General features: G+C 40.1%; 1 protein-coding gene across 2 annotated transcripts; it reads left to right on the plus strand.

Moving 5' to 3' along the window:
* The first annotated feature begins 4,059 nt into the window (after window positions 1-4,059).
* LOC132830035 (platelet-activating factor receptor-like) lies at window positions 4,060-20,362 on the plus strand. 2 transcript variants are annotated; one of them, XM_060847497.1, is made up of 3 exons: window positions 4,060-4,203; window positions 12,259-12,359; window positions 18,420-20,362. In XM_060847497.1, the coding sequence occupies exons 2-3, from the start codon at window positions 12,313-12,315 to the stop codon at window positions 19,435-19,437; spliced, it is 1,065 nt and encodes a 354-aa protein (XP_060703480.1). In that variant the 5' UTR covers window positions 4,060-4,203; window positions 12,259-12,312; the 3' UTR covers window positions 19,438-20,362. The 2 variants fall into 2 exon arrangements, with proteins under 2 accessions (XP_060703480.1, XP_060703479.1); XM_060847496.1 differs by having other exon boundaries at window positions 4,060-4,196.
* Window positions 20,363-21,756: the final 1,394 nt, after the last annotated feature.

A 21,756-nucleotide genomic window follows, 5' to 3' on the forward strand; every position in this document is an offset into this window, starting at 1 on the left:
GCTTCAAAGGATCCCGGTCAAGATGGAGTCTGAGAGCTTTGAATATTCAGGTCTCATGCTATGATGCAGTGATACTATCAGGAGCATGTCTTTGAAAGGTATATTGACATACTATTTGTAAGACATAACACATCATAATATTGATGGTTGGCAGCATTCTGTGATTAAGCCTCACTACCGTCTTGCATGGTACTTTTGATGTGGTTTTCTGTCTGTGCTGATGTCAGTAATAAATAGCAGACACTGTGAAATGCATATAAGTACAGATTCTTTTATTAGCATTGAACTGTACCCTCTTCATTCACATATTTATCAATTTAGCTGATAATGATGTGAAATACTTATAACACAATTCATGAATCACATAGTACATGAGCTTCATTAAGATGTACAATGAAAATGCTTTTTTTCTGCAGCCTAAGGAGAGTTTCAGTAATCAAAAGAGAAAGCAAATTGTATTTATTGGAGACTGTGGTGAGCTTTGTTAAACAGATGTACTTACACACACACACACTTTGTCCTGATTAACCTTGTGGTCATTCTCTGCCTTTCTTTTTATTCTGAACAGTCATGTGACTTGACATTCAGTTTTGGGCAACAAAAGTTCAGTTTAATAATTTCCTTAACTTCTTTTTTGAAACAAAGGTGGAGGGTCCTCTCTATGGAACACTGTCTAATGTACCTATGGGCAATTTAGCATAGCCAATGCAGCTAATCTGCACATCTTTGGATTGTGGGAGGAAACCCACACAAACACATGGAGAATGTACAAACTCCACACAGACAGTCACCTGAGGCAGGATTCAAATCCAGGTCCCTAGCACATTATGAGCTAATCCTAGTATATTTTACTAGGCTAACCAGTAAGCCACCGTCTTCTTGAGCTGTACTGATTTCTTACTGAGTGTGGGGTGTACAGGTGACAAGGAGACCAACACAAGAAGTGCAGCATGAAACTTGTGACTAACTTATTGCTCCCTCACTCTGCGCTAACTTAAATCGCAGGACTGGTGCCTGGGCTGGTAGGAGGGAATGGCGCCCCCACCTGCCCATAACTGGAACCTCAGCTCTCTTGAAAGTCAACAAATGTCAAATGACACTGGGTGGAAATAGAGTGACCTTAGCTTGGTACAGTCTCCCTCTCCTCCGCATCATCCTTGCTGGGCAACGTGTGGTGGGGAGGATGTTAAAATCAATGACAGTACACAGTCTGGCTTTGCACTCGGGTAAAGCACAAGTCTGATTAATAGTTTGATATTTGTTATCAGGCAACAATCATCAGTGGTGGCTTTATGTGGAAGAATATTTCAATGCAGTTTAATATTGGGATGATTGGACGAAGTGAGAGATAGGAAAATATGAAGGAAAGAACTGAAAGTAAGCTAGAGAACATTAGGACCCAAGTACTCAGACATGTCCAATCCTGGGAGGAGGACACTGTAGGATGGTAGGAAATAGTTTGATTATCTGGCCGGTTTGGGAACAGGAAATAGATATCAGTGCAGCAATGGTTTGTGTTTTTTAAATGTAAGGTTAGGAGGAGCGTGCCTGAACCATGGTCAGGTCCTAGTATATTTTAAAAAGTTATCTTGTTGGTTGTAGCGAAGTAGTCTCATTTGGGTCACTTACCTCAGCGAGACCAACCTCACCATAAGGACCTCATATGGACAAGCCCTTATTTGAAAAGATAAAAAGGCTAATGGTTGCTCCAGGTGTAAGCACTAATATACGGATTAGTTCATAATGTGCATGAACCATGCTGGAGAGTATGGCGAGGTAATGCCTAAAACAGAGAGAAGTGCACTATCAATTTTCAATGGCCACTTTTAAAGATGCCTTTTGTATTTATTGGAGACAGGAAGATGTGGCAAACAAAATTTTCAAGTCTCAGGGAAATAGTGATGAAAAGATTTGTTGTCTGAATGTGGAGGAAAAGTAAACAGAAACAAAAGTTAATTTCCAGTTGGAAAGGTGGAGGCTGTCAGTAGGAGTTGGTGCAAATCACTCTGATAAAATGAAAGTTTAAAATTAAGGACTGTAACATTGACATACCAGAGAATAGAGAGCCACTACAGCTGGCAAAGATGGAAATCATAGCTTTTATGTGACGGGGGACTGCGATCAGAGAGTTTGACATTATGTGGAGGTTGTGACGCATCAAATGGGAGGCTAGTTGGACAGCTTTCAAGAAATCATTTTAAAGGTGATGAAGGTTTAAATTAATGTTTTGATGCATAGGGAGATATTATTTTGGAGGTTCATATTGATAGATTAAAGTCATCCTAATCCTGCTAAAATGTCCGAGAGAAGGTCACCACATGTCAGGCAAGAGGACAGGTTAAGAGGGAGAGTCCTTCATGATAACCTCAGCTGCTGCAGGAATTAACCTCAAATTGCAAAACAGCCAATTGAGTTAACTGACTCACACTGGCTGGGTTACCCTGAAGATCCCTCCTTCTCAACGTCACCCTTTGCCTGAGGTGTAGTGACCCTCAGATTAACACATCATGAGATAGTAGCCTACGGTCCTCTGGGACTGTGGTGAATTTACTTTTATTGGTAGGATTTGGCATTGGAAGTCCAATTGAAGATGCTTAGGTGTACTTCACAATTGTTTCAGTGTCAGTGAACAGCAAGGGAGACTGAAAGAATAAGGCCCAAAGTCATATTAACGCAAAGGAAGGATCATTAAGATGTAACAAAAAGGCTATTTCTTCCAAGGCTTCACGTTGAGCAGATAACATAGCTCTTGTACACAGCATTTTGGAGAAAATTGTAATGGCATACATGACTAATGTACATGTCAAATGCTGGAGGAGACGCTTTTAAGATATTTGAGAAAGATTTGGAACCAGGAGAGATTAGTGCCATGAAGAAGGACTATGGTGCAGAGGTAATGGAGGAATCGCAGTGGTCAATAATGTCAAACATAAGGTAGGGGCCATGAGCCATTATTGTCAGTATCATACCTCCTAATGTGTCCGAATTCATATGTTCATAAAAGCAAAGAGGGCTGCAAGGTTATTGGGGTGGGTGGGAATGTAGAGTGAATGGGTCAGCATGATCTTATGGATTGGTGCCGTCATCGTGAGGGTGCTGAGTAGCCTTGGCCTACTCCTAACCTATATGTTCATATAGAGTCTGGTGCAACTGGGGTTCTGGAAGAGGCAACCAGGGATTGGTATGGAGGTGGAGAGAAAACAGATTTGTGTTTCAAATTCAATGACCCATCTTCTGAACTTCAGTTTTCATTTCACAGATGCTGCTCGACCTGCTGAGTTTCTTCAGCAATTTTTGTTGGTTTCAGCATCTCCAGCATTTACAGTTATCTGTTATTATATTGACTTGGGAATACTATTATTCGTATTTGAGCTTTAACCAATCAGATTATTTTGCAGGTTACTTTGATGCAATGTCTATCTCAATCTTTCCCACATTAAACCACCTTTCTCCATCAGATTCATCTGACATCAAGGTGGAAGAAAAACATTGCTCATGTTATCTATATTTTCCCTCCCTAATGGCGTTTTGGGTGTACCCACGCCAAATGGATTGCAACAGTTTATGCAGGCAGCTCACCATCACCTTCTCAAGGACAACTGGGAAGGGGTGATAAATATTGGTCTGACTAGGGATGTCCACATCCAGTGAGTGAATTAAAAAAGCTTAACATGTTAGCGTCATTGACAGGTTTAACTAGCATTGGTGTGAAATTTATATTTACATTCACTCTGTCTGTTAAATAGATTGAAGTGTAGATATTGAAATGAAGCAGAATGTCCCAAAAGCAGTGCATGACTTTTTAAAAAATTCCATCCACTTACCACAGCACTAAGAAGTGAGGCGGAGAAGATGTGCTTACTATGTATAATTTATGAGAAGTTAGATCTTTGATTAAAGTAGCATGTAAAACAAGATAACGCTAATCAGACACAATCTGTGATATTGTAGGGAGTTTCAAAACAAACCACTAACCAATGAGTGAGAAGGGGTGTGTCTGGAGTCCCAACTGTCAAAAGAACAGGGCACTTTCTGTATGAGTTAATTCAGTGACATGAATGGCAGCATACATGAGCAAACAGCTCCATTGACTCTTAGTATGTAGATACACTAGGAATATGTCACCACAAAGATTGCTTCCAGATTGTTTTTGCAGGGATTTCTGAATACAGACGACTCGTTGCTATTGACTTAGGGTGAGTGGTGAGTGTTTCAATATTAGTTTCTGTGTCTTTTAACAAAAAGAAGTCAAAATGTTTTAAAATTAGTATCTTATCTATTTGGTTTCTGTAAAAAATGATCTTCAACACTGTTTTCTTTCGTAGTTTGCGAGTGGATTTATCCTGGTATGTGCATCAATGTACATTTTGCAACTTAGGGTTGCCTGTACTGTTATTATGGTTATTCATTTACCCCAGCTTTTTCAGCAGACTCTGCCCAGCACCAGTCCCTTGCAGGGAGGACTGGAGGGTGATATTAACAACTCTAAGTGCCTACTAATGTCACTTCGTAATCATCTGCAGGGAGAATGAAGGTGGATTGCATCAAATCATCTGACACTGCTCTTCTCAGTGTGTTCAGCATCTCAGTTCTGCTGGTTCACTGACATCTCAGGACTGGCTGAAATTGGGAAAACATTGTGTGGGTGAGTTGCTGCAAAGCCACAATATGCACCTTGTGATGCAGCACCTCACTTCTGCAATTAAAATATTGTAAACACTTGAAAGCTTTTGCAGAACCGATATAGAGAAAATTCAGAAACAGCATGTGAAATCTTCTAACACGTTATAAATTGCCAGTGCTTGTTGTCTTTGATAATTAAACAAATCGGAATTGAATATAGTACAGTGTTGTATTTTATTCCTCTGTGTGTATGTTATGTGCACTGTCTTTTTAAACTTATGCTCTGGCTTTTTTGATTGGTTGTCTGCTCTGCCAACTGGTATTGAATACTTAAGTGTATACTCTCTTCCATTCGATAATGGGAAGGGGCAGACTACCATCTACTAAGTGTCAATCTTGGCAAGGTTTTAAGGAAACTTTCTCTTGGTGAGCTTTCGAAAGTTTTCTGACAGTGTATTCCCAAACTCCCCTCATTACAACACAGCATGTCCTACTTGGCATCCGACTTGTCATTTGGCCCCACTCACCACAACTGTAAATATTGGCTGTGCTGGTTCTTCCTGGCATTTCCAGTGCCAGCATTAGGGGTTTGCTGTGCATCTGGTTAAAGTTGTGGCACTCTGCAGCTGCTCTCAGCAGTTCCTGCCGACTGCCCCAGGCATGTTGAACAGGGGGTAGTTGGTACCCACCTTCCTGATGGGGACCTGGAGACCCTGCTGGTTGAGGATACATGTGGTTGGTGACCTGGAGTGTGTCCTGAGATGGTGGTCACTGATGGAGGGCTAGAGGAGCAAGTGGTGAGCTGGAGTTTCCCGCTACCCGCTCTGACGTTCATGTCAGGAGTTGTCTTCTGCAAGGAGGAGAATAGGAAACTGCATATTGATGAGGTGAGATACCATAGTAATGAGGGTGCTAATGCACACTAATTCAAACAAGCAGGTCCATCTCCCATCAGCAAGAATCTCATCTTGCCTTTCAACATTTGGATGGAAAACTAAAATGTTTGGCACCAGGAAGCTCCTCACTAGCTATCTCAGATTTTCCCAATTTTTTCACCATGGTCTCCATTGTTCAGAGCTGGAAGGGATATGCCTATGATGTTCTATTTGTATTTTAGTTTCGGGTTGAGCTAATTTAAACTCACTTAGGGTTTGGTAATAATACACATAAATAAAGTGAATCTAAAAATTACAAAGTAAATATTTGCATATCTGCTGCAACATAAGCTTACTCCGATGCCATCCTGGTGGGAGTGGTTGCTTTTTGTATCATCTCAGATGGACCTAAAAGCTTCCATAGTGTTATTTTAAAACAGAGGGCAGGAAGTGGGAGGCAATCCCCCGAGTCCCAGACAATATTTATTCTTCACCCATCCAAATTGCAGATTATTGGGTCCTTATAGTTTACAAAGATACATCTTTGTCTCGTTCTCATCTTAATGTACGGCAATAATATAAAATGTCGAGAGTGTGGTGCTGGAAAAGCACAGCAAGTCAGGCAGCATCTGAGGAGCAGGAGAATCGACGTTTTGGGCATAAGCCCTTCATGAAGAAGGAAGCTTGTAGGCCGGGGGCTGAGAGGTAAATGGGAGGGGGTCGGGCTGAGGGGAAGGTAGGTCAGAAAGTGATAGGTAGATGAAGGTGGGGTGGAAGGTGATAGGTAGGAGAGGAAGGTGGAGCAGATATATGGGAAAGAGGATGGACAGCTCAAGAGGATGGTGCCGAGTTGGAGGCTTGGGACTGGGATAAGTTGGGGGAAGGAGAAATGAGGAAACTGGCGAAATCCACATTAATACCATGTGGTTGCAGGGTCCCAAGCCGGAAGGTGAGGTGTTCTTCTTCCAGGCGTCTGGTGGTGAGGGTTTGGGATGGAGGAGGACCAGGACCTGCATGTCCTTGGTCGAGTGGGAGGGGGAGTTGAAGTGTTCAGCCATGTGGCAGTGGGGTTGGTTGGTGCGGGTGTCCCAGAAATGCTCTCTGAAATAATCCGCAAGTTGGTGTCCTGCCTCCCCGATGTAGAGGAGACCACATTGGCTGCAACAGATACAGACAGGATATGACGTGTATGGAAGTACAGGTAAATTTCTGTCAGATGTGGAAAGAATCTTTGGGGCCTTGGATGGAGGTGAGGGGGGAGGTGTGGGCACAGGTTTTGAAATTCTAGCAGTGGCAGGGGAAGGTGCCAGGAGTGGTGTGTGGGCTGGTGGGGGGGCGGGGTGGGGGGGGGGGGGTGTGTGGTGACACGGATCTGACGAGGGAGTCACGGAGGGATTGGACTTTCTGAAACACTGATAGGGGTGGGTAGGGAAATATATCCCTAGTGGTGGGGTCTATTTGGAGGTGGTGGAAGTGGCAGAGGATGATGTGATGTATGTGGAGGTTGGTGGAGTGGATGGTGAGGACCGGGGGGTTCTGTTCTTGTTGCATTGGGAGGGGTAAGGTTCAAGGATGGAAGTGCGGCAGCATCTGCAGTTCTCACTTTCTCCTGGTAATATGGAATGAACAACACTGCAAAGGCTGCCTAGGATTTCCCCATTTCATTTCCATTGCTGTTAAAAGGTTGAGTTTGTTGACGTTCAGTTCCACAGGTGGTGTTGCCAGCCCTCTGGTACAATGCTGAATTGTTTATATGCCAGCCTAAATATTGTGTGCTGTTAAACCTTTTGATTATGGCAGCTGATACAGCCGAGTCCTATCCGCTCCTCAATGAATACATTTCAACTGGGGGCTTGTGTGCAGTAATAAATCTTAGCTAATTATTTTTGTCATTTATCCCCTTGTTTGCTTCCTCATCGATATGATGGGACTGAGTCAGAAGTAGCCCCCTCTTGGCCATTTGGCTCGATATATTAGCTTGCACAGATTGCGAATCTACTCTGGGAGCTCTCTAATCAGTGAAGCTCACTGCTACTCTACATCTCTGCACACTTAACAAATTACTTTAATAAGTTCATGATGACCGAGGACAGCTGCCTTGATATCCATTGTGAGCACTGATTATTGTGTGGACACTATTATTCTCCAGTCTTAAAATAATGTTGTTAATCCATCAAAAATCAATAAATATCAAGTGCCGTGCTGATTAGATAGATGCACCTGGCAAAATTAGAGTAAATAGATTTGATTTGAATTTTTTAAATTCTCCAATAAATAAATTCTTACTTTTATGGGTTTCCTTGAACCTTATGCTATCCAGGTTGAGAGGGATTGTCTGTTTCAAGATTTCAATCATTGCCGATACCTGGTGCCCGGCAGTGTCTTGAGATTACTCCCCCTCCAATTCTCTCTTCCTGTCTGGAAGTGATTAGTCTGCACTTAGCATATTCCCACAAAGGCAGCAATCTGCAAGCCACCTATTTCCAGTACACATAACACACCCTGCTATCCAAGGCAGAAAATGTAACTACTTTGTTAACCAGGGGAAAATCCTGTTGGAGGGTGACACAATTCAATCTTGTTGTGCAGTGACTGAAGTGGATTGTGACTGTTTCATTATAACCACATAGCCACAAGTACCATACAGGCAGTGTATCAGTTACATTTCTGAAGTGAATTATAACAGTTGTAGATGTACTTATTGTAAGGAAGTGCGTCAATGGCATTGGTATTTACATATTTTGTTAATTTATATCGTGAGCCAAACAAGGAAGTTGTGCATTTTAACTGTGTAATTGCTGAGAAGTGGTCCAGACCTTGCAGCTGTCCCTACCACAGACATTCAGAGAGTGTGCATTTCCTCTCTCCACACCAACCGCAATACAATACTGGACTTTGGTCCTATACTGGCATTTTTATATTTGTGAGAAGTAGAGCAGATGGTGTCTGGATGAGCAAGAGTCAGAGTAAAACGTTCCTTTGTTTGTTCATCTGAGAATTTTTATGTCAGACTAGTCATGCTGTCTTTCTGCTTTGTTAACCATACCTAACCCAAGCAGTTTGGGGTTTTAATCATTCTTGCCATCAAACTCCTTTCTTTTCTTTTCTTTTAACCCTTTAGCTGCTCCTCTCCCCATTACATGACTAGTTGCCTGACATCACATACTTCTGCTGCATACCTCTGCTGGTATCACTGTGTAACTGGTCAGAATGAGGTAAACCGATCTTGGAGAGTCAGCTGTACTCTGCTGTGATATCATGTGAGGAAGCTTCCATATTGCAGTTGAAAACAAATGGGGACATATGTGATGAGAGAGGGAAGGAGGGTGGAATGCAGGTCTGGACTCATGTTTTACTATTCCATTATTTAGTTTTATGTATTTAGCCAATACATGATTTAACCAGGAAACAAGCAGAAACCTTCCCATTTGCTGAATTTACAGTGATCAGTTCATTAATGCAGAGGGGTAACTCCTCGAAATTTGCAGTATAGTTTATACCTCTCTCCAAGTGCTTTGCACTGAGGTCCCTTGGTGGAGGTTGGTTGTACAGATCCCCTGTTCTGAACCTCTGTGGCAAGGACAACTCTTGTCTTGGTCATTCAAACCTTGCCATTTGATTGGACATTTGCACACTTTTTGACGTTGCATTAGCTTTGTTATTAGAAGATGCCTCATTTCCAATGCAAAGTGATATTGACAGTCTGGGTTCAATTCCTGTAATGCCTGAGGTCACCACTGAAGATCCTGCCTTCTTGACCTTTCCCCTTGCCTGAGGTCTGTTAAACTTGCAGTTAAGCGCACCACCAGTCATCTCTCTCTAATGAGAGACTAGGACTATGGAAACTATCATCTTAGAGGTAAACAAGAAAAATGTGATCAAGTCCAGCATTTGGGAGATTGAACATGACTAACTAGCTGTTGGATCACTTCTTCTTTTCAAAGAGGTATAAAACCACCACTATTACCAAGCTGCCTGTCTTCAAACACCGCAGGTAGAATCTGATGACTGCAGTATGGTTAAGTGGTTAACAAACAGAACCAAGGCTCACTCACTCATTACACCTATCAATTTTGGTCCCTTCATAGATTGAGAACATTTATTATCTATTTTTCAGCTGCAAATTTTTGTATTTTGAATCTCGTTTAATATTTATTTCTGGGACGATCAACTCTTAACGCCCAGCATTCTGTCCCTCTCCAACATTTATTGTGAGAATCAAATGGGGAAAGTGATTACCATCATTTGTGTGGTTATACTCACCTAAACTGTGTGTGGGGAGTTTCTACAGGATGCTTGAGGCTGAGGAACTGAGTACATTTGCTTTCTTATAAATGCATCATTTACTCATTAAATGTTACCGTGGTTCTGAGTGTATTTTAACCATGGAAATACATTGCAGGTTTACAAATCTTGTGGTATAACAAGATATATTGCAATTAATTTAGAACAGACAAAGTTATTGTTCAGGCCAAGAATGATTGAACGATCTAAGTAGTGTTTTGAGTATTTAAAAGGACGCATGTTTGGATCTGTTTGTGTTCCAAGGACAATGGGAGTGAATAGTCAGTAAGTCAGGCCATTGGAATTCTGCGCAGTGGGAATAAGTGATTTGATTGAGATGCTGTCTATTTGGGTGAGAACCCTTGTTCCTCTTTGCTCCATGGGCATGTTTCTTTTTAAGAAAAGGCCTTATCTGTTGTTGGCAGCCTGGGTGAAACAGACCTGGCCTGTTCGCGATCTAATACCCATCTTGAGCTGGGCACATGGGGGCATGCTTCTGATTTTGAAGGAAGGAAAGGAGTGCCCTGGGGAGCTGGTAGGTTGGCTCAGTAATGGAGGAGAAAAACAGGTGCAGTTCTGAAAACTGCTTTGAGCTCACAACAGTTGTTGGATCCTCCCCAAGTTGGTGCAGAAATTGTACCTGCTGCAATGCAAGCATCTGAAGTCTGGGCTGGGGAACACTTGCTATTTTTAATCTCAATAATTTAGTCATTACACCCACCTTCCTTTTTAAACCTGTCTGAAAATAAGCCTTTTACAAAGCTGCAGCTCATTCATAATATGTATCACCCTCAGCTCCATGTATCTCACATCTATTTTGTATTGCAGTAACCCCAGCCTCTGGTGACAGATGTCTTGTCACAAACACTGCTATTAATTCTGAAACATTCTAAAGCATCAGTTTATAGTTTCCATCAAGAATCGAGAAATTTAAAGCTTATTCCTTTATTTCTTAGAACTGACACTTAACTACAGAGGTGTGATGAGGAATAAAAATGACATTCTAACAGCCTTTGTATGTGGTTTTGACATAGTTATATGATTAACTGTCAGATCCTAAAAAAATGTTTAGAAAAACATTGAATTTAGCTGAATTTGAGTAAGCAAACATCACAACATTTTATTTTAATATCTTATGACCAGGTGAGGAGGGATAATTTGCTCCTTTCTTTGTCAGTCCCTCTCAGTCTGTCACAGCAAATATTTTTATTTCCTTTCTCACACGTTGATATCATTCTTAAGATAAATTTAGTTAACCAAATCAAAAATGAAGAAGAGCCAATTTCACGATTTTCTTGATTGAAAGAGATTGGAGTTTATCACCTAATAAACTCACACCATACAAAAACACACTATAAAGTTTTAAAGGAAAAGTGGTTGTGAGAAGGGTGTCTGGTAATAAAGGGAAATAGAAGCAAATGAGGTACATATCTTAAGAGTCCCCTGCATTTCAAGAATGAAATGACCTGCATTTAACTGTTTAGTTGCTATCTTGTTTTCTCTAATGATGCACCTGTGGATATCCCAGGATTCTTAGAGAATGGTTGTTATTGTTCCAAGGTTGGACTTCATTTGCTAACTCCTGACCATGACAGAGATTGAGTGAAGAGTTTTCAGTATCCTTAGTGTCCATTACCATGTTTTCTATATATGGTTTTTATATATGGTTCCTTTTCTATATATGGTTTTTATATATGGTTCCTTTGCACGTTCTGCTATCTGTATCAATGCTTTATTTCAAGCTGCATAGTTGTAGACAGCCTTTCATCTCAATATATGAAGTTATAGTGCAACTGTGAAATAAGTAAAACAATTATACATGAATTTTCTGATGGCTCACTGAGTCTCTGTGCCTTTCGATTAAAATGGTAATTCAAATGCAGCCAGTTTTATTACATGTGGGTTGCCTTGATTTATCAAGTTATAACAACCATTTTAAATATTAAAGTCAAATGATGAAAGCTGAATATTATTAGTACATTTTTTCGAAAATTGTGACAAGGGTCCTTGTATAAATAATACTAGTGCAGTTTGAATTTTGTCTGCAATGGAATTTTAACTCTTAATATTTAATGTCCAAATAACAGAGGCTACCTTAATACATGTATATGAATATTGTATACTTTCCTTGTGTTTGGTTATTGAAAATTAAGATATTACAATTAAAAAATAGGGAGAAAGAAAATACAATAAAATCTGCTGTTTTGATTAACTTGTTAGGATGCTTTCAAAAGAACCCTATTTAATTTTTCTAATGCTGCAATGCATTAACTATGCTCAGCTGACTATTAGCAGGACAAGGACGGTGGCCTATGAGAGCTCTGAAAGGCATCAGCATTGACAAGAATAGCAACAAGGACCAGCTATGCAGAAAGCAAGATGTGAATGGAATTAGTTCTACTGACTGAGTGGGCAGGTTTTGAATCTGGCGTGATTTTTCACTTCACTATTAACATACAATATTTCATTCTCATAGGTTAACATACTGTAGAGGAACCTAGGTAACCATCTGAACGAAACAGTAAACAAGATGGAATCACCATTGTGGAACGTGACTGAAGAGCCCACACGTTTGGCGTAAGTTTGCAGATCTGTATTATTGTCCATTCTCAATTCACTCTTGTACTTTTTAATATATGTAGTTATCCCTGGTAAGGCATTCTGAGTAATGTCTTCCTCAAAGAAGGAGAAAATATGTAATATAACAATTCCTCAATAATCCATTACATTTTTTATGGTCCACTCATCAAGGAAGAAATTATATAAAACATATTCTTTATCATGCATTACTGCTAAAAAAAATCTCTGTAGTCACTCAATCTTTGGTACAAACTTCAATCTACTTGAGGTGTTGGTGATTGAGCCAATGTGTTGTGTTTTCACTTCATGATTTCACCTCAGGGTGAAATAAATGTTGCAGAATTAAGTAACAGATCTTGTGGGGAGAATGGAAATAGTAGCAGCCAGCAGTGATTTGGAATAGTGCCCCTTGCTAAGGATAGTGAGAAGCTACCTCATCAGTTTGAGTAAAAACCTGAGACTATCTCAACATGTAAAAGAAGCTGTCTGATGACCTCTTCATCATGGCTTTTCCAAGCAATAATGTGGTTGCCCCAGCTGTAACATATTGCTATTAATTTCAATAGAAAGGAAATATAAACTAGATACAATGTCTGATTAAGTGAGTGATTTTTCACGCTATACAGAAAGGATTATTTCATGTGACAGTAATTTCCACATCCATGTTTAAACAGGAAATGGGTTGAATAATTAAATAGTTATTCACTGAATTTGTTTGCTCCTTGGATGCTCTGGAGTGTGTTATGTGACTGGGAGCAAACCTGTTGTGCTCTTATTAACAAGTTTCAGTACTCTGCTATAAATTTTGAGATAAAGTCAAGATATTGAATACTATGTTTGCCTTGGAGACCTGGTTCCACATGGCTCCCATCAGCTATTGAGGCAAATTGAGCATCATGTAGTGAGTTGTCAGCAAATTACCCAGTCAATTCTGAAATGAATGGACTAGTGACAGCGCTTGCTGACATGTTAATTCTGGTCTCTGCCACTTTCTCTAAACATGATGATTTGATTAAAATTCATGCAGATCTATGAATGCCAGGACTCCTAGTTGAGAGTAAATGCCCTTTATCTCTGGCAAGATGTACAGAATATCAATGTTCCTCATCTGTGATCTCAGTGTTGGTGCAGCTGACCTCAAGGGTTCACCAGCGAGTGAGAGGAAAGTTGGAGGCATACCTTTGCTCACCACTGAATGGGAAACTGGGAGACATGGGCCTTGAATTTCCTGGGAATTACTCTCTCTTTGCGATTGTAATATTGTCATGAGTGTGATGGCAGAGGCGGTGTGTCTCCCAGCGCATTTTGAGGTAATGAGAGACTGGGGGAGGTGGGTTTCCATTGTAATCAAAATAAAGTTACCATCAGTTTTATCTGCAAGGACATTCTTAGTCACAAATGCAATGGGAGATCAAAAATGAAGATGATGGGGATGTCCATAATCTACAGCCACTCACTCATGAAGAAAGCTCTGTTGGGTGAAAGCTACAGAACTGTCAAGTATTTGAAAAACCATACACCAGAGTGAGTCTTTGTAGCAGATAAAATTAAGTGCAAAAATTAAATAGTTTTCATTCTTGTAAATACTGAAAATACTTTTGAAAAGTTAGGTACATTCCAGCCATGCTTTTCCATCTGATGAAATTAATAGACGGGCCGAAAATTTCTTCTGAAATTTATAAGTCGATTTTTGTTTATGTTCTTGAACTAGAATATAACCACTTTCCATTGTAATGTATTCTCTGAACCAGAGTTAGTAAAAAGAAACTTCTTCAGATTTGTACACATCTTTTACCAAATGACTCATGAGCCTTATGAGACAGGGAACTCTAATAGGGTTAACTTATTACATAAATCACGGAATCCGTGCTGTGTGGAAAGCAGACCATTCAGCCCATTGTGTCTACACTGATCCTCTCAAGAGCATCCCACCTAGACTTGTTCCCCTACCATTTTTCTGTAACCTTGCATTTCCCATGGCTGTCCCACCTAGCCTGTACCTCCCCAGTCTCTAGGGACAATTTAGCTTGGCCAACCCACCTAACTGTACATCTTTGGACTGTGAGATATTATTGTATTGTAATTGAATTTTAGAAATACTAATATTTAGAAATAATTTGTGGTCGTGCTGAATGACTGCATTTAGCTTTAAAATTCTATTGGTTCCCTTAGAATTATTAACATGCTTCCTCCATTTAAGTTATGCTGTTACTCATAAAACTCACACTGTTGAAAGACTGCTAAAACCATGTTCACTTATTATCTAAACTTAGCAAGTCAGTCACTAGTTTAAGTGTAGTTACCTTGGAGAATGTTTGCAGTGACCTTGCAAATTGTTAACAGATGTGTTTGGTGAGTTTTAAGGTCATTGCACATTTGGATAGAAAATTAAGTGCTGATAATTCTGCACAGTTTACATCCTCAATGTAATAGCTTCCCTGTCAAATGCTATGTATCTGTCTCATACAAGGCTATAAATGTTAGGAAAATGCAAAGAGTGAGATTTACAGTCAAGCAGAAATAAAGAGCCTGCAAATTCATTGAGACACTGGTAAATATTGGTTTTGTATATAGTGTAAAATGGTTGAGTTTGCAGCTCATTTTGCATCTTCTCTGATTTTTATGTCCATTTGCTGCCGAATCACTCTCATCTGCTTCATAAGAAGTCAAGATTTATTCCACAGTCTTCTGTTTATTATCAGCTTGGAGTGACACAGAAGTTAGTTCCATTTTAAGCCGCAGTGAAGTGGATTTAGGTTGGCATTCAGCTGTGTTCACTAAATGAAACCACTCTAATACTGGTGGTGTAATCATCTCAGAAATATACAAAAGAGCTCTCCCTACTCTCAAACGGATGGGTGTTGTTGGTGTATACATTCCTGTTAATTATTTCATTAAGTCTCCCAGGACAAATTCTGAAAAAGGCTGCATTTCTGGAAGCAAACCCTTTAAAACCAAAGTCAATACCGTGTGGACAAGACGTAATTTCACAACAGAAGTTAGTCTAGCTTTCGGAGTGACATTCCACTTGATGAAGGAGCAGCGCTCCGAAATCTACGGTGCTTCCAATTAAACCTGTTGGATTATAACCTGGTGTTGTGTGATTTTTAACTTTGTACACCCCAGTCCAACACCAGCATCTCCAAATCATAAGTAGTCTGAGAATTGTTGTTCTGCTGTAACAACAATTACAACAAATTTTCTGTAACATGATTGACGAATGTGGGACACTGTTTCTAAAGCATAAACTTTTAAACCGTGTGTTGGCTGTAACACAATTACAATGCCAACACTTCAACTGCTGCTTCTAAAGTGTGATTTCTATATCATGCGAGGTTGCACATTGCAAGAAAGAAGAACTACATGTATGACTGCTCATAAAAGGCACTATTACTCAAATTCACTGGTGAGCTTGCCTTTTGAGCACAGTTTCTATTAAGTTTATAGGTGATAGAGAAACCAACATGTAGAGCTTCACCTTAATAAAGTTTATGGATTTATTCACAGATACATGGTTCTCCTCATGCACCCCAGTCCCAGCCGTATTATATTTATAGTTTTTCAATCTATCTGTTAAGATGTGTTATGGTACACCTCTATAGCCGTCATAGGTGGGATGTAAACCAAAACCTATTGGTCTAGGTATGTGGAGGGTAGCACAGCATCACAGGAGCCGAATTGCACACTAATTACTAGATCAATTAAGACTCATCTACTATTCACAAAATTTATTTTAATTAGTAGCTAGTAGCTCCGAAAGTATTATTGGTGAATTTATCTTTAATATAATAATTTTTTTGAATATTTGTTTAGAAGAGACATTGGCTGGAATTTTAGTGGAAGGTGGGATCAGGGTCAGACAAACCAAGAAATCTGAGGGGGAAAAAGATGGACAGGGTAACCCTGCAACTTTGCAATTCACTCCATATTTTGGAAGGACAGGTTCTGGTGTGGATGGGAAACCCCATGGGTCTGATGGAATACTCTCTACTTGCCTGAACAAGGGCAACTCTAATAGGTTCAATACCTTCTAAACCAGCCCACTTGATTGGCACGACTTCTCCAAAGATTCACTCCCTCCTTCCTTGACCAGCTGCAAAGTTCATTGCAGCAACATGTCAAGCCTCATTTGGCAATACCTTTCAAAACTGAGACCTTTACCACCTGGAAGGCAGAGGGCAGCAAGTGCCCATTACACTGCCATCTGTACATTCCCCTCCATTCCACCCACCATCCTGACTTGGAAATATATCGCTGTCCTGTCACTTGCAAACGGTCAAAAAGCTGGAACTCCATCTGTAACAGCACTTTTGGGTGTAACTGCACAAGGTGGACTGCAACATTTTCAATGTGGCTTACCACCACATTCTTAGGGGCAATTAAAGATGGAACAAATGCTGTCCTTGCCAGTGATGTTGATATGCCCATGTAAGAATTGCAATGAAAGAAAATGAATGAAAGTGGAAATATGAAGAAGTCCTTTCATAAAACAAACATATTTTGCTTACAGATTCCTAATTATGCACAAAAAAGAAATTCCAGACCATACTATTTGTTACTTTACAATTAAAAAAGAGATTTGTTTACTTCACCTTTAAACTAGCTGTATTTTTTTCTCCAGAGCAGTTTAAATGACAGACAGAATGTGAGAGTACAGCATCTGCTTTAGTCCCAGTAGAAAGCTTGTGACATAGGAATCAGGCAACAGTTGGACAGGAATTTAATGCTGCAATCTGCTACCCAGAAACAAATGGGCAGCTTAAGTTGAATAGGGAAGGAAAGCATTGTGTCCTTGTTCTTAATTTATTTAAATTAACATATTAATAATCCTGTTGCTGTTAATGTCAATTATTTAGCCCATAAATTATTTCATTATTAAACTTTGGCCAATTTGGACTAAAGCAAGGTGGGACTCTTTAAAATGATGAGTAGATTAGTTTGAGAACTTGTCAGCTTTGCTCTTAATACACACTACTAAATGTTCAAGTATTAGCTGGGAACAGTTTTTGAAATGCCCCATAATTGCTCATGTTGTCATAATAGTGGTAAAATATGAACTATCAATTTTCAGTTTTCATATCTGACTTCAGTACCTGCAAACATTTAGGGATTAAAATGGTTTTAAAAAAAGGATAAATGATGGTAAATTAGCTTCAGTACTCACCTTAATGGATTGAACCAAGTTTATGAAGACAGTGTGAGACAAACAAGGGCAAGCTGAAGAAACATGACTATTTTAATCACAAAGCATTGAAACACAGTCAGGTACAAAATAACCTTTATCTCCCAGTTTCCTTTTACAAATTTCTGGAAATTTCACATGCACTTAGTCCTTATTATCTCCTGAATTGTTACCCTTGGAACTGTGTACTTGTGAGGTCAGCCCAATTCCACCTACTTTTCTCCATCATGTCATCTGGACTGCCTCAGGAAACCAATTGCAGCCATTCACAATACACAGGAAAGTACATAGCAATGCCCCTATCTCTCACAGATAACAATGACTGTGTATACTGAGATGAAAGTAGACAGCAGATTATCTAAGATGGGAAAAACAGTGACGTGAAACATGGGAATGCACAAGTAAATTTTAGGAAAAGAGCTACTGGGCATAGAAATGAAGTTAACTGGATCAGTAATGCAGAACTGGAACGTTGTCTCTCACTACAGCTTCCCTCAGACTCTTGAAGAGTGTCCAGTGATAAAGCAAATTGAAGAAACAGTCTTGACCTTCCTTTGTACCAGACTGTCCCCTTTGTAAACTCTATTTATGCTTTGATATCACATTTTCTTATTTTTCTTAGGGTATTAATTCATAAAAGTATTCCTTTCATTCAAGGGAACCTTGTAATTGGCTCCATAATTTTGACTGGACCTGCATTTTAGTTGAAGTCTGATATAGTTATGTACCAAAAAGAATTTAAATATTTGTTGTGACTGACCATGGAGTTTAAAAAGTGGAGGGCAATTCATCCCACCTCATCTGGTCATGACAATGTGCACTGACAGAATTTTATTTGAACCTTACCCGTTGTGTTTTTTTTTATTGTGTTACAGAGGGATAGTGATGAATTCCAGTGAGAACTCCAGCTTGATAGGCCGAGTTGCCTGTGTCACCTGGGACCCCACGAGAAACATTATTCTCCCACTTGTCTACTTGGTGGTCCTTTTTGTTGGACTCTTCGGGAATTGCATCGCGTTGCTGACATTTCTACAGAATGCCAGGAAGGTTAAAAAAGCAATCCGGGTGTACCTGATTAATCTGACGCTGGCTGATATCCTATTTAACCTCACTTTACCGTTTTGGGTGGTCTATTATTTCAAGGGGGGAGACTGGATCTTCTCAGAGGTCATGTGCCGGTTAGCTGGAACATTCTACTATATAGCGACATACAGCGCCATCACCTTTATGATCTTCATTAGCATCAACAGGTACTGTACGGTCCGAATGAAAAGACTCAACCTTCCTTTCAACAAACCAGTTGGATCCCTTTGCACCTGTGCTGCAATTTGGGTTGTTTGGATTGCATGTGCCATTCCCACATTGATACAGCAGCAGTCTTTCAAGAGGGGGACCATTGTAAAATGTTTTGAAGAATACTCTGGCAAGAGGTTTTATGTGTATGCATCTTTCACATTTTTCCTCATATCCTTATTGATTGTTCTACTGAGCTACATTTCAATAATGAAAGCTCTTTCAGCCCAAGGGAAAACATCTCAAGGCATCCATCGAAGGCTGGCTAAATCGATGGTGCTGGGGATGCTTGTGGTGTTTTTGGTGTGTGCTTTGCCCTATCATGTTTTCCTAATCCCCTGGGAGTTAAGCAGAGCTAACTCCGAAGAGATTTCTCACTGTGGCCCTCCCAAGGCCATTGACATTATCCACCAATTGAATGTGGCTTTGCTGAGCATGAATAGCTGCATTGACCCAATCATCTACTGCTTCTCTGTAAAGCGGTTTCAGAGAGAGTTGATGAGAACATTCAGAAAACTGATGCGCTGTTTGCCCTTTCAAGTGTATACTTTTGAGGCCTCAGAAATTCATATCAGATCGACGTCACTCACTACGTCGTAGCCTCGGGGCTGAGAAGGATTGGGGCCTGACCTTGAGGCCAGCACTCTGCAGTCTGTTACATACTTACAGCTGAGTTAGAAACCATCCTGGGAGCCATCACACTCAGGTTTTCCTGCTAAAGCATCCATTGGGCTGTTCTCAGTGACTTCCCGCACCTATTGAAGCTTGGCATGACTCAAAAGACACTTGTGACTGGTGCAATTTTTAAATTCCTACCGAGTGAATTTTCATCCTTAAAGAATGTGCAGCTTAAATTCCATCCATTTTTGGCATTAGAAGGCTTGCCTCAGAGCAGCAAGGACTAAAACTGACTTTGAATTTCGAAGTGCTGACTTGATAACAGCATTGCCCCTAGGAACAGATCCACGAGAAACATGTCAATGAAGGGAGATTTGCTGGAAAAGTCTTAACATTTTTATCATAATGAAGTTGAATGGAAAGAAGGCAAGAGATGCATGTTGATAAATTTGTACATCACTGAGTTATGTATTGGGAAGTACATGGGGAGGTGAATCCTCTCCTTTACACTTAAAGCAACCATGTCAAAATTCTTTTTACTGACAATGGTTACGAACATTTGTTCCATTTCCCAGAATACTCAAGTGGAAAATTGAATCAGATACATTGGTCTGGTCTTATTCTGCACTGCAAACAATCCTGGTTATTTTACTTCTTTGAAAATTTGTTTGTCTCATAAATTTTCTTTTTGTAGTGATACACTTCATTTTTTTTATTGTGGTATCAATTTTGTACTTTGTAAAGTATTCATAATATTTTTGATTGTACTTTTCATTGAAATTCTGACCTTGACTTGTTTGAAGTCCTGGAGGCAATTAACACTGGAATCCAGCCTTCCATTGTGACTGTTTTTAACGAGAACTGTATTAAGTCTTAATGATTATCTGGACAATGTATATAAATGAATGCTGGCACAGCAGTTTGTTAAATAAATATTATTATTTATGGAAGAAAGAATCGCAGTAGCAGAGAATCATTTGGTCTGTCGAATCAATGCTAGTATTTCCACCACATGCACAATCAGGTCTAATTGCACTCTCCTGCTTATTCCCCACAGACACTCAGATAAATCCATTCACTAATGGCCCTTTGACACATTGGGAGAGCAGGAAAGGGTGAGGGGATTTTATGAAGCCTGAAGCAAATGTGGTGTGTGGCTTAATTTGACAGAGTGAAAAAGGTTGATTTTCTGATAGCGGGTTGAGCTGCAGAGATAAAACAGAAACGTTTGTGGTCTGTCAAACATCCCACTGGCCTGTTGTGGGTACATTTGTATTCTATGAATATTTATCCCATTAAAACATTTCTTCACTTTGTCTTACACTACTGACTTTGACTTAAAGGTATGAGAATCTAATGGCACCCAATTCATGGTCACTTAAGAGTGGGATGGTTAGTTTGCAGTAGTGTGTAAGGTCAGGAATGTCCCATGCTTCCACTCTTTGGCACAAGAAGAGGAGGAAAAGAGTGAAAGATTGCGTGGAGGCTTGGGATTGTCAAGTGTCAGTCAATGGCGAAGGGAGTAGGTATGGAGGAATGGAAGAAGGTTTGAAGACGACAGAGGATGAGGTTGCAGGGACGGAGGAGTGAAATAGCAAAGGTCTGGAATCCCAAAAGTGGTGGGGAGGCATAGTGGTGATTGGGATAATCAGTCAAAGTAAGAAAATGAGTGGCCTAAAGGCTGATGTCAGTACTGTAAAAATGTATGTCCATCTCTGTTCCCACTGCACATACAGGGGCCTGAGAGACATGTGCTGCGGCAAGATTTGTGGCAGAATTTCTAGTAAGAGGATACTTCCTTATGGCAGATATCTGGTGAGTGGCAAGTTGCTCCAGGAAGGGTACATGCTAAGATCAAGCTAGAATCAGATGCACAATTGCAGGGGGATGGGTTAGATAATTAATGAGGCACATTTGGCAAGATAATGTGAGCAATCTTTCTGACTGTCACTGCAAGAAGGCCTTCAAAAAATTTGACACAACCTGAACTTAGCCAAAGAAAGAAAGTTTCAATCTTTAGTTATGTCCACAATAAAGGAAGTGTCTCGAGCTCCCTGCCCCAGTATATTGAGGTCTGACTGAGGTAATCTCAATAAATAACAATGCTGCATCAAAAATAAAGTGAAACCTATGTAACGTGAATACTTTATAAGTGAAATTTTATTTTGGGAATTGTGAGCTATCTTATGCCTTTCAAGTCTTAATTTAATGGCATTGTTTGGGTTGGGAGGTTGTGACCCTATCGCAGAGCCTTGTTATTTGACTAAGAGGCTGGTTTATTCTATCTGCCGCTTTATTCTA

Source organism: Hemiscyllium ocellatum, chromosome 30 (assembly GCF_020745735.1).
Source record: "Hemiscyllium ocellatum isolate sHemOce1 chromosome 30, sHemOce1.pat.X.cur, whole genome shotgun sequence".
NCBI classification, from domain to species: domain Eukaryota; kingdom Metazoa; phylum Chordata; class Chondrichthyes; order Orectolobiformes; family Hemiscylliidae; genus Hemiscyllium; species Hemiscyllium ocellatum.

Bases quoted from the DNA above. Each gene is read 5' to 3' on its own strand.
- LOC132830035 (XM_060847497.1), top strand. From the start codon at position 12,313: ATGGAATCACCATTGTGGAACGTGACTGAAGAGCCCACACGTTTGGC. The intron at 12,360-18,419 runs GTAAGTTTGCAG...ATTGTGTTACAG, and splicing joins GAAGAGCCCACACGTTTGGC to AGGGATAGTGATGAATTCCA.